This window comes from Meleagris gallopavo, chromosome 3 (genome assembly GCF_000146605.3).
Source record: "Meleagris gallopavo isolate NT-WF06-2002-E0010 breed Aviagen turkey brand Nicholas breeding stock chromosome 3, Turkey_5.1, whole genome shotgun sequence".
NCBI classification, from domain to species: Eukaryota; Metazoa; Chordata; class Aves; order Galliformes; family Phasianidae; genus Meleagris; species Meleagris gallopavo.
This window is the reverse complement of record NC_015013.2, coordinates 43210444-43224592: the sequence shown is the minus strand read 5'-3', so window position 1 is coordinate 43224592 and position 14149 is coordinate 43210444. Positions and strand designations below refer to the sequence as shown.

The following is a 14149-nucleotide window of genomic DNA, read 5'->3' as shown; positions in this document are numbered from 1 at the left end:
AAAACAGTCCTGGGAGAAAATCAACACATATTTACAGATTTTCCCTAAAATTACCTTTTATTTTTAGATACCTATTAACTTGAATGACGCCTTTTGCTTTAAAAGTGTTAACATATTAATTTGCAATGAAAATTGCAGGTATTTTTTGCAGGCAACAAATGGATAAAAAGAGTAAACATTATTTTTTTTGAGTTTGAGTTTAAAGATAAGTTTCTGGTTTTTTGTTTGCTTATAGTTTTTCACTAGGGTCACTTCTTTCTCCATTACTCAGTGTTTTGCTCTTACTTTTCTTTTGACATCTTCTATTGGCATTTGTATTATGCAAGAAAAAGAATGGATGTTTCCACCTACATGTCATATCTATAGAACTGTAAAACTTCTTATTACTCTTACGTACTGCTATAATATGCATAAATATTGTCACTTACTGTTATAATATGCGTCAATAATCATACTAGAATTACATTGGTAATTTTGCAGATCCAATGCGGGGGCCACGGAAATTAGAGGTTGTGGAGATCAAGTCTAGGCAAATCACTATTTGCTGGGAGCCATTTGGATATAACGTCACACGTTGCCATCGGTACAACCTCACAGTCCATTACCGTTACCAGGCTGGAGGACAAGAGCAAGTGAGAGAAGAAGTAAGCTGGGATACAGAAAGTTCACATCCACAGCACACCATTACTAATCTTTCACCATATACAAATGTCAGCATCAAATTAGTACTAATGAATCCTGAAGGACGAAAAGAAAGCCAAGAACTTGTCGTACAAACTGATGAAGATGGTGAGTTTTTGTATTTACACATATATATACATCATACATGCGTCCTACCTGATGATCAACATATCTTTCTATATGTTCTACTTTCACTGTCTGTAACAAATTTTCCACCACCTTCAACAGTTTTAGGGCAGTAAGGGATCTATTGAATGTATTATCATGGTCTTTTACATAATCTGTAACATTATACATTATTTTATCATTTCTTCACTAAGCTCGTAGTACGAGAGTTATAGAGTTATGTTCTGCCACTTAAAAGTTCCAGTATCAGTGTGAAAAAAAATTCAGGTGCTGGTCCACAGTATCTTCGTGTAAGCTTTTCTGTTGAATGATATGCTCAACATTAAATACTTTTTCCTGATCTGCAGTTTCCACCACTGAATGCTGTTAGTTGCTTATCCAGTGTCTTTCGTATGTATGTACATTACAATATATAGATACTCCCTCTCCTTTAGTAATTCTTAGCTAAAGTGGGATTCTCAGACCTCAGTCATTTACGTAATTACATAATTTATCAGTCTCTTTTTTGATGTATGTATAGCCTAGTTGGCAACTGAGTCTCTGTAATGCTGTAGTAACACTGCATGAATAGACTCTAACATCCTTCTAAATCCTATGTGATGTTATTGTGATTATGCACACCAAGAGTTTACATGAGTACTGATAGCTATGGGACCAACATGGGACTTACTTTTTTAATTAGTCATGCACCAGGAATCGGTTCCACCTTTCCGGAACATGTTGTACTAAGGTATATAGCCCCTTGGTGCCTTCTACTAGTGTGCCTTATGTTTTTTGGCTTTGCTTATACGAATCTTCAGTTGTCTACCATTCAAAGGCACCTTAACAAGTGACTGAGATTGCTTACAACAACAGATCTATTCTCCCAGTTTTAACATCTGCAGTCTGACTAGAAGTAGTGTGTATTTTCTTCCAAATTAATAATGGATTTACTGCAAACATTTTGGAAAGATTTCTAGAAAAAAAAATCAGCAATGACAAGTTTCCTTTATAATAAATACTTGAAGAGTATCATTTAAAACTATTAAATCATTTAATATGTACTGTAATGGTTTTGTGTAGTATTAATTTCTAATCAAAATATATGAGGGAATAAATTAAAGAATTTAGGAATTTAGGTTGCTAATGCAACAGATTTTAGCAAGCATAGCTAACATAAAAATTGTTTAATTAAAATTAATTTTGCTGTCATCTCCTTGTTTTTATTCAGTTCAATTGTAGGATGCAAAAGCAAAGGATCTTACTGACATATGTACCATTTCTATATGTTCTTTAAAATTTATATAGTATTTATTCCTGGTCTTCTGGAACTTCACAGTATACTAAGACATCTTAAAAACCAGCATCAGTGGTTCAGAGAATACTTTTTTTTAATATTCTTTCCATATTATTAATCAATTTTGAAATATCAACACTGAAAATATATGATTCTGTCTTTGCAATGTTTCTATAAATACTAAAAAAAAAAATACAGCTTTTTAGTGTATTGTACACTTTCAGTAAAACATATGCATCTGTGTGTAACACAGCAATGAAATATGACCCAGATAATCACTGTGATCTTCAAATTGCATTATAATGTATGTTGGAAGGGCTATGTTCTGTTGAGGGTTCAGTATTTCCATGGATAAATATCCTACAGCCTCTCGAGGGAGAAGCTCTTTGAGTGTTTGACCTCCCTGATGGTGTAAATGCTCAGAGTTTATGGCCTTTAGTACTTTTATAGAGTTATCACCATGCTTTGTCATACTTTTACCTTACTTGTGCTATATTTAATTTTTCTCCCTTTACATGTTTATTATTAGCCCTATTATTCCAAATAGGTATTGGTTTTCTCATACTTTGAAGGAAGACTTTGTGCCCAGACTTAGGATTTCACTAATGGCACAATTTCACTGGTCCATGTAGGACTGGTAAGCAAATTCAGAAGCTATCAGTGTCCTTGGAGCTTCTTCTTGTCTAAGGAATTCCTACAGGGGACACTGTAGAGAGGTAGGGAGATTTGCTTCTGAAGTCTCAATTTAAACTCCGTTTAAACCATTTCACTCCTAGACCAACAACATGGAGGAACAGAAGAAGAAAAATACTGTATCAGACCTAGAAACAGGAAGTAGTCACCAGATGTCTATCTTGTAGGTCCTCTCTTCCTATACTTTAGTTATATAGATGGAACTCAGAAAGGGGTCCAAGAAGTTGTTTCAACTGTTGTAGCAATTAGTTTCCGCCTTCTAGCATATGAAAAATATATATCGTCTTACTGAACTTTCACATGCACATCAGGTGAAAGTGCTCACCTATCAGTGAGCTGTATGATAGCTTTATGATTCCTAGCAGTGCGTTTTTGAAGATTTTCTTTTACATTGTATTTCATATACTGTTACAAAAATAGAATTTCAGATATATGTCCATGTGCTGTTAACACACCCTCTTGGGTGAGAACTGTGTTGACATTGGCTCTGGGATAAGACAGTTGTAGAACAAACAGAAAAAAAAGGAAGTAGATATCTGAGAGCATCCTTTATCAGACTCTTCTGATGTCCCTGTCTGTTCACCATTCATTCTCCTAAAGTAAGAATCTTTAAGATGAATGTCAGGTTTTCAGTTTGTCTGCATCACAAGTTCCGTGTGTTCATCATGTTTAAGGACATCAGGCCTATAGTCAGTGAGCATCACCATTATGTGCAAAATGTGACTCACATTTCCAAGGCTGGCATTCCTAGTTCAGTAAGCTAAAGCTGTACCTTGTTATTTCAGTCTTCTTCCATTTTCATACATAAATGTTTGTATCTTTCAGTACAGAACAGTAATGTCATTGATAAGTAGGTATGACTCTATTTTTATTTACAAGAATTTATCCCTGAGACATCATCTAGTTTCTTATTCAATAAGTTGAATTATTTCTTTCTTCATCAGTAGTGCAATTCTCACTAACTCCTTTTTATACTGAAGTTGACGCAAATTTCCTTAACAGCACTATCTTGTAAAATAAACTATTCTCTGCTGAGTCTTTGCTTCTTTCTGCCCTGGTCTCTGCTTCAATCTTTGGGAAATAATTGTGGGTCTAATTTTCTAACATATTATATGCAGTTGAGGTGTTTAACTTAGGGAGATGGGGAAGAAGTGATTATATATATATTATATATATATGATATGTTTAACAAATTCCATGGAAGATGAACTGTATCTCAACAATTGCTATTTTGTGTCTCAACAAAATGGATGGATTGCTTTTATATTTGTTTCTCCATTTTTTATTCATTAGTTCCAAGTGCTGTACCACTTGAATCCATTCAAGGGAGTACCTTTGAAGAGAAGATTTTTCTTCAGTGGAGAGAGCCAGTGCAAACATATGGTGTGATTACTTTGTATGAGGTATCAAGATTTGGTCATGTTTTTCCCTTCATGTATTGTATTGATTTTTGGAAGTGCATAATTAGTATGTAATTGAAAGAAAATGTTTTTCCCAGTTTCTGTGAAATAAGTACTCATTTTGAAGATAGTAGCACTTACAAAGTAATAAAATCAAATGTGTAATATAGAAATGGATTACTGCAACTCCCAAGAAAGGTATTGAGTTATCAACTTGAAGAAAACTGCTATATTTAGAGCCATATGATATCGTATTCTACCTAGTAGTGTGGAATTAATATTTAAGACTGAAAGATAGATGTTAGTAGATTATTTTTATAAGAGAAGGCATAATGCAGTGAAGACAGTCATCTTCACATTTAGGTGAGACTCATTACAGGAAGCCTATTGTAATAGAAACAGGCGGGCATAATTTTTTAAAAAATCTATGATTTTTAATGCAAATTCAACAAAATTATATGTTGTAGATGTCTAAAAATCGCTGCTTTTCCTCACGTTACCTCTGCCTGAATACCTTTTAGAAAAATTGACAAAAGACTGCACAGATTAAGCTGTCAGACAGTAATCACTGTTAAGCCTCTTACCTGACCTTACTACAAAATTGGTATTGAAATGCTTTGTTTAAAAAAAAACACACCACCTAAATGAGATATGGTGTAAGAGAAAAGTTAAATTAAATGGTAACCTATTGATACTGTTTTGAAAACTGTTTTATTATAAAAGGATTAAATGTTACGAAAAAGTATAGATTGATTTATTTTTTTTTTTTATAAAACTAACTACTTTCCAGCTAGTTCAAAAATTGCCTATCTGCATGGATCTGAATGTTCTAGTAAATATGCTAATGTTTTTATTGAGGTTTAGCTTCAGATACATAGAAACACACACAGGCAAATCACCTGCTACTAAAAATGCATTCATGTCTTACTGTATTGCTGGAAAAGTACATGCAGTGTATATGTATATGTATATGCAGCTCATTCTGAAATACATCTTTATAACTTCATCAGCTGTAATGACAGTTGTACAGGTGTTTTGAGAGGTAGAAAAAAATAGGTTGGCTTAAGTTTCGAAGGTATTCAGGTCAGCAAGTCTTTGAACACCAAAAGAACCTACCATTCCAATAGCAAAGAGAATGTTGAAAGTATAATACTGGTATCTTCTGCTGTTTATCTTGCACTTCTCAGAGCAGGGTAGAGAGAGCTAAGCAATCCTTTAAAGTAGAAACTTGATTTCATTAATTTCTAACTGAAAGGTATCAGCAAGACATACACATCCAAACCAGTTTTTGTTCTAACTGCCAGCTTGGTCCAGTGAGGTGGCTGAACATGAACAGATTAGGAAGGCCATTACCAAACTAGAACTGCACTGAGCAAGGAGTGCAAAGAAGATCAAGAAAGGCTTATACAGGTACATCAACCATAAGGAAAGACACCAAGAATGCATACTCTCCCCTATAGTGAGCAACACAGCTAGGCTGATGACAGTGGACAAGGTAAAGGCTCAAGTACTTCATTTTTCCGCCACAGTCTTCACTGACAACTGCTCTTAACATAGCCCTCAAGCAGTTGGGTCAGAAGTTGGGGATTGGGGAAGCAAAGTCCCTTCTGCTGTAACTGAAGATTAGGTTTGTGACCAGTTGAGGAACCTGAATGTTCGTAAATCTGTGTGTCCCAAGGAGATGCATCCCAGAGTCTTGAGGGAATTGGATGACATAGTCACCAGGCCACTCTCAGTGATATTTGAAAAGTCATGGCAATCAGGTGAAGTCCCTGGTGAGTGGAAAAAAGACAGTGTCGTGCCTATTTTTAAGAAGGGTAGAAAGAACAATTCAGGGTACTACGAACTTGTTAGCCTCTTTTCTGTGCCAGGGAAGTTCATAGAACAGATTCTTCTGAAAGCTATGCTAAGGCACATGGAAGAGAGGGAGGTAATACAAGACAACTAGCATGGCTTCACCCAGGGCAAGTCCTTGTTGACCAACCTAGTGGCCTTCTGTGATGACTTAACTGCATCATTGGAAAAGGGAAGAGCCACTGGTATCATCTGGTCTTCAGTTTGACATTTGCACTCATAACTTCCTTCTCTCTAAATTGGAAAGATACGGATTTGATGAGTAGACCATTTGATGCATGAGGAGCTGGTTGCAAGATCATACCCAGGCAGTAGTGATCAGGGAATCAATGTCCAGATGAAGATCAGTAATGAGTGGTTTCTCTCAGGGGTCAGCACTGAGACTTTTACTCTTTAATTTCTTCATCAGTGACATCAACAGTGAGATTGTGTGCGCCCTCAGCAAGTTTGTGGATGGCACCAAACTGTGTGAGACTACACAGGCTCAAGCTGAGGGCCTAGGAGAATCTCATGAAGTTCAACAAAGCCTAGTGCAAAATGTTGCACCTGAGTCATGGCAACCCCTGCTGTCAATATAAGCTCAGGGACAAAAGGATTGAGCACAGCCCTGCCGTAAAGGACTTGGAGGTGCTGGTTGATGGCAAGCTGGACATGAGCCACCAATGTACTCTGACGGCCCAAAAAGTCAACTGTATGCTGGGCTGCACCAGAAAAAGTGTGGCCAGCATGTCGAGGGAGGTGATTCATCCCTCTACTTTGCACTGGAGAGATCACATCTGGAGTACTGCATCAAGATTTAGAGTCCTTAGTACAGGAGAGACATGGATTTGTTGGAGCACATCCAGAGGTAGGCCGCAAAAATGATCCAAGATGTGGAACACCTCCCTACAAGGACAGTCTGAGAGAGCTGGGGCTGTTCAGCCTGGAGAAGAGAAAGCTGTGGATAGCAGCCTTTCAGTATCTAAAGGGAAACTATAAAATAGAAGGGGACAGATTCATGAGCAGGGTCTGTTGTGATACGACAAGGGAAAATGGTTACAAGTGAAACAGGAGAGATTTAGACTGCATAAAAGAAAGTTGATTTTTATGATAAGGATAGCAAGGCCCTGGAACAGGTTGCTGAGAGAAGTGGTGGATGCCCTGTCCTTGGAAGCATTCAAGGTCAGGCTGAACCAAGCTCTGAGCAACCTGACCTATCTGTAAGTGTCCATGTTCATTGCAGGGGAGTTGGACTAGATGCCATTTGAAGGTCTCTTCCAACTCACTTGATTCTGTCATTCTACGAGCACTCCCCAAGGAAGGATAGGGGACAGTGCAGCCTGGAGATAATAACGGATTGGAAAATCTCTTGCGCTGAAAGGCCTGCAAGGGAGTGAGTCAGCCCAAGAGTTGCAGCAAGGGGTGAATGCACCTTCCCATCACCTGTCACCTGTCACAGGGCAATACACAACCTGAGGTGAAGGAGTTGTAGTGCCAAAGGGAAAGCAAGCACAAGATTGCTGGGTACTTTAGCTGAAAGTTGAAGACATTCAGTTTGTCTGAGATGTAAGCTTTGCTTTACTCTTACCTAATAACGAGGTTGCTCTTTCCTAGGCAACCTCTTCAGCTGGTGGCCATTTTTTAAAGGGTTATTCCAAAGACTGCAGCATGAGATGCTTTCTTTATGTGTTAGTATTTTAAAATGTGGGTAATGTAATTATGACTTTAAACTCCTGAACAAAGAATTTACATTTACCAGAATGCTAACAAATACTGTAAAAACCACTGCAGACTTTGCTTATAAGTAGGAATGAAACAAAGAAACAACGCAAGTTCATTTTAACCAGCCAAAACACCTTTTTTTTATTTTGTTCTTCCTGACACCTGGAAGAACTTAATTATTGAATATCAGCTACTTATCTGTCCAGTAATTAATTGCTATACCAAAAAAAAAAAAAAATTACAAAAATGTAATATGGCAATTTTTAAAGATGTATAATGTCAACACTGACATGCTTGTAAGTATTTTTTGTGCTCATCTTCTTAATTAGAATTATGTGTAATAATGTACTGTGTAATAATTACAACAAAAAAGAGTGTTAGTTATTACTTTGTTACATAAAGTGCTGAAATTCACATACGAATGAAACTTTGTAAGTAAAAAGGAGAAATTAATAATTTTTTAAATATATTTCTCTTTTTTAAGTTCTCATTATGATATGTGGAAATTAGTAATTAATATAAAAAATCTGGATCAAGTTTTGCTGTGAACTTATATTAACATTTCTAATGAAAACTGAAAATTTTGCTTGAGTCAAAGAAGGAAATGAGGATACAATATACATTTCGCATATATTACTTAGTGTTTTATCTCTCTTTTCCTCCAAAGGACAATCTGACCTAGGTACAATATAATAACCTGAAAATTTCCAAATTAGCAATTACAATATCTAAGCTTTAGACTAAAATATAAGCTCTACCAGCTTTCTGAAAAATTTGCCTTAAGCTGCCTTTATCATCTTCTAAGGATAATCTTATTCAGAGCAAAGTGTAATTGCAGTCAAATCAGTTAGAAGTAGGAGCCGCTTCTTTCATTATTTGTTTATGTGCTTTTACTCTGTTGTTTTGTTTTTGCTATTGTTGCTGATCAAAACCAACTGTAAGACGGGTTCAAAAAATGACACTGTTAAAGGCAGCATCTTAAAGGAATTAATGTAAGCCTGAACCCATCCTTTAGAGTTTTAATCTAGCTTGCCTCTAAGTCTCCGTATCTATAAAAGTAATAACTCATACCAGTTATGGCTAAGTTTCTATGTCCCTTCATGGGATTCAGGATTTGAAGAGAATAAGAGAGTAAGATAGCTTATCATAAAATGTCTGACAGCACATACATCAGAAGGGTTTACTGGATAAAAATGCAATCTTTGTCCATCTGCTCAAGACAGTTTATAACTTTCTTATTCTTTTGCAGATCACCTACAAAGCAGTCAGTTCCTTTGACCCAGAAATAGATTTATCCAATCAAAGCGGACGAGTCTCAAAGCTAGGAAATGAAACACACTATCTCTTTTTTGGACTGTATCCTGGCACTACCTACTCTTTTACCATCAGGGCCAGCACAGCTAAAGGCTTTGGACCTCCGATCACAAATCAATTCACCACTAAAATATCAGGTATTTAACGAAAGAACATCATTGTTTGCATTTAATGATGACATTGTTAATTTTGTTGTTGTTGTTGTTACTTATCTCTTCTTTAGGAATTTACGAGCAGCAAATTGAAAGTAAAATAAGCCTTCATCCCTGAAGATGTCAAAATGACATACATTAGCGTACTGAAAAACTTCCCAAGTGTTTAAATAGCAGCTAGTAATTTGAAATTCCTATTCATGGCTATAACTTACCACACAATATACCCAATGAATTATGTGCCTACAGTCAGTGCCAGCTACTGTTACAACGTTTAGCATAGGGGTTTTTTTGGACATGAGGATGAGGGCTCCATTCAGAGCTTATTCAGCCTTGACATAATTCTAAATTAGTACAGTAACAGTGCTGGAAAATCTCTTTAATGAGCCATGAGCAATCTAGAGTAGAGCAGATACACTATATGTCCAGTGCTCAGTTAGAAAGTGCAGCTGACAGCCAGCCAGCATACACTCCTAGCAGGCGTGTGAACTGAAGTGGGTACAAAACCATATTAGACAAGAACATCAGGAGTTGTGGTTTTCAGATAAGAGCAGCATGACTCTGTCACTTCTACAGATCTATGAACAATATTTTAAAGCCCTTCCAGAGGCAGAGGAACACTTAATTTCTCCAACCGATGGGATGTAATACTATTAAATCCTAAAATCCTTATGTAAATCAATGACAAATTTTTTTTTGCAAAGTTAAAATTTAAATCCCTTTACTCTTCACTTACCTACAGTCTTCTTGGGAATTAAACTGAGAGTTGGACCTTGATAATGTCTACAGAAAATTGCCTTGTCTATTTATGTCAAATTTGCTTTCCAGAAAAGATAAGAGAAAGCATTTGGATACAAAATCTTTCTTTTTTATTCTCTTTCTATATATTTTTCCCCCATCGATCATTTTCTCACAAGTATTAATCAGAAACAGAGCTCTTCCTTTTTATTACAGGAAAGGGCAGTTAATGTGAGGTGGAAATTATTGCTAATTGAGGTTACTAGAGGAAAAAAAAAAAAAAAAAAAAAAGATTCTAATTTTCAAGTTGGAAAATTATTCTTGGAAGAATGTCTAACAGTAATTAATGGTGATCTGTAAAGATGGGATCATTCTCCCTTTTCTCACATTGAGCAAAATGTTTCTGTGTCAGAAATGAATTTCTAACATAGTAAGTCTTGATAGGACTTACTATGATAGAATCAGGCCTTACTAGAATGAGGTAAGAAGGAGGCTGCTGAGAATAGAGTGCATTTGGGAGTAGTGCTATGGTTTAAATTGTTCTTTTTTAAATGCGGTATGTTACCAACAAAAACTCATTTGTCTGAGTGTACATTAAAGCCATGCTTTGAAATGGGACAAAGATCCAAAGAGCCATCTGGTGAGGTTTTGCAAGCCGTCTTCTCTGCACCCAACTCTCCTAGTATTTCATCTTTGTTACTGTTCTAACAGGATATGTTTAAAATTTGTCCAGAGGTCAAAGGCAATCTCTTGGTGTATTTATGTAAAATACAAGCAGAATACATTTCATAGTATCATAGAAGAACTACAACTGAAATTTTAGCTGTTGAGTATGGTATCATTTTTTGCAGTGCTATTGGCCTTTGATCTTACTTGTAAGACTTTGGGGCTCTTGATGCGTCTATATTTTAGAACAGATGATGTGGCAACTATGCATTCTGACCAATTTTTAAACAGATCTTTTATGTTAATTTGTCTGACTCTAGACTGCATTTTCATAGCCTTGATTTTCTGTCTTAAGTTGATGAGTAGTACTATTCTGTACTGTAAATAGTTGCCGTGTTTCATTCTACAGTTGTGTGATTGGCATTGATGGATGAAGTGATCTGTATGTAAATATGCACTACTAAAAGGAGAGCTAGTAGCCGTGCCTGCTATCAAAATTGATGGGCGTGTTGTATTAGAAGACTCTGTTTTCTGTTGCATACAACTTTGTGAAAAGTCAGCTGGGCATGCTGAATTTTTTTATGCTGCCTTTTTTACCCAGAGGAATTTCATGCATTTCAGGAACGTAAGCTGCTTCTTTGTTTGTGGGCAGTGTGGGGGAGGAAGAATCCTTATCTAGATAGAACAAAACGGGAAAAATAGATAATGTCCAGGTATCTGTGGAGAGGAGATAAAGTAGCCAGGTTCAAAGGTAAGAGTGGAAGAATCATAGCTCGTAGCCTGGGCAGTCTTACAGTTTTGGTGTAGAGAGATTAAGATTAATAAACATTGCTTGTAGGGACCTAAGAGTCGCAACTCAGTAAGACTGCAGGACTTGTTAAGATGCATGCAGGAGACCAACGGCAAGAAATGATACTGATAGTGTTTTGAAAATGTTTACACAGCTTTCAGATTCACACTTACTCTGTCATTCCCTCATTTTCTTGGGGATAGCCAACTTGAGAATGGGGCGGGATTTGGATAAATCCTAGATGTACAAAACTGAAATTGGTGAAAACTGATTTCAGGGGGCTGGAACTAGGTGATTTCAGGGTCCCTTGTTATTCAGTGAGACTGTCTGCATGTAGAACACACTGTACTCTGAATAACTTCTTCAGTGTGGTACACAAAAGTGTCCAGCATCTGAAATATTAAGCAAAGTGAATTCAGATGCTAAATAAGTCTTCAACGATGAGGATAATTAGCTGTTGGAAGAACTTAGAACTAAAGAAAAGATCTTCGCCACCCTCAAAAATTTTCTGTTATAAGATGGAATTATTTAAGGGAAGTTCATTATCTTGCATCATTCCTGTGGTTGAAAAAGTTCACTGCAATGATCGCTGTTTGCTTCTGTAGCCTTTTAAGTCTATAGCAGTGTATCATCGTTAATAGCTGGACAATAAGTATACGATAGACTGCTAAACAAACAATTAACTGAGCAGCTTTCCATTCATTATAGTGGTAAAAACAGAACTAGGCAAGAGCATTGGAAAAAAAGTAACAGCAGTAGAAGACTGTAACTGAGGAATCATTTGTAATTTGTAATTGTTTAATGGAGACACAGTTTGCAGAAGTGCCATTGAGTGTGGCTTCAAACTATGATAAGCTCTCATGGTGATAATCCTATTTCATTATCATAAATGTTATCTGTGGTGGACAGTAGGCCCATGACAGCCACAGCACAAATGACAAGCTCCAGAAGCATATCCAACTATTGCTGACACACTGAGAAAGCTGAACTCAAAGTTTCAAAAAATATAGTCACTTTTGTATACACATTTGCAGGTAGTCTTCTTTAAATAAAACATATATATATTCATTTCCAGCTTATGTACTCTGAGTACTTTCTGAAAACTTAGCTGTATTGGGAGCTGTTGGCTCTAGTAATTGTCAGCGAGCTAGGATTTTTTTTTTTTTTTTTTTACTGAATTTACTTAAAAATTGTCTAATACTTGTACTGTAACTGAAAGCATATTAGAGCTTTATACAGTCTTTATATTGGCAGAAGTCTTTAGGATTACATATTCAAATAAAGATATGGCTCCTAAAAGAAGAAATACAGGAATAATGATTATTTTTGCTTCTTTTCCTTTCTTATTCTAGCACCCTCTATGCCACCATATGAACTCGAGACACCTTTGAATCAAACTGACAGCACTGTGACAGTCTTACTGAAACCTGCACAGAGCAGAGGCGCTCCTGTCAGGTACTGGGGGAAAAGGCTTTATAAAATTAAAACCAAATTGATTAATTTCTTGAACATGTTTTCTGGGGATTTTCTACGCAGCAGTCACTGTCTAAATTCATGTCTGTATTAGCTCTAATTAAATTAAATAACTGAAGAAAATGGAAGTGCTTTGATGTTGAGTGTTCGTGTATTGTTTAAAGGATTTGATCCAGATGCAAGTGGCTTGTTCTTTGAAGATAAGGAACAAAGCCATAGTTCTGTTGTGTGGGTGGCTTCTTTAAGGTAATTGCTTACTGCAGTGTTTTAAGTTCAAGGGCATGTCACATTTTCTATGCTGAGCTACTGTCTATGATATTCTCTTTTCTTGTTTACTTCACAAATATAAGATAATCAGTTCTTAGTAAGTTAACCACTTTTCAGGATATGTATTGTACCATCCATGAAGTATTCACATTTACTTGGCCGTGAGAGAAGTACAGAAAAAAACTGGAAAACCGTAGCTTCAGTTCTTTAATGTTATATAATTCATCTTAATGAATTTCCAGTTTGCTGTGGTTTATTTCATAGCAAGATGCACGTTACCATGTAAGTCGTACACCTGTTGTGATAAAAGATGCCTGCTTTTCAGTGAAGAAAACAGAGGAATGATTATGTTATTTTGAATCATAACCAGTAATGAGCTCAATATTCTGAACAGAGGAAAATATAGATGAGATAAATACAGGTTTTTCAGAGTTTGAAGATGTTTCTCCTTTATACATAAATTGTTATTTTTTTAGGGGGTGATGTTTTCAGAATATTTAATTTTTATTTTTATTTTGCAGCATTCACTGCTGTATTAGATATGTTTCTATGGGTGGATGGATGAATTTAGGAAATTGTCATTCAGACAACTTTAAAAAAAAAAGTAGCAGTTTTGGTAAGTCTGAACAAGCTGAGAAGAAATCAGAAAGCAATTAAAGCAGATACACTGGAACTAATTCAGTAGATTTTATGTTTGTGTTACTTCATGCAATAAAGCTGTGGTGTAGTCCTGAATTCAAGCATCTGGATCAAAATAATAATATTTGGACTTATTTTTGTTTAAACACAAACATATTAGGCCTTAAAAAAAAAAAGTTTAATTCCTTCTAATTGCACTGTGAACTAAAGATTATTAATTCCTATAGCAGTGGAGATGCATCAGCAGCTTTGCTGGCAATAAGAGGAAGCTAGTTAGGAGATTAAGTACACCAAATGAGTGGAAGAGTGGTAAGAATATAGGAGGAGAGATTTAAAGTAACATGAAGCCATAGAACTAATGAAAACGAACACATGACAG

General features: G+C 36.0%; 1 protein-coding gene across 1 annotated transcript in view; it reads left to right on the top strand.

Annotated features, from left to right (window-relative positions):
- Positions 1–464: 464 nt before the first annotated feature.
- Positions 465–14149, top strand: part of LOC104910257 (receptor-type tyrosine-protein phosphatase mu-like) — a 66384-nt gene continuing 52699 nt past the window's right edge. Inside the window, exons 1-4 of the mRNA XM_031552820.1 lie at positions 465–789; positions 4070–4179; positions 8981–9182; positions 12744–12846. Of these exons, the coding sequence (XP_031408680.1) occupies positions 486–789; positions 4070–4179; positions 8981–9182; positions 12744–12846 (719 nt within the window). The 5' untranslated portion in view covers positions 465–485. The remainder of the gene's footprint in view (positions 790–4069; positions 4180–8980; positions 9183–12743; positions 12847–14149) is intronic.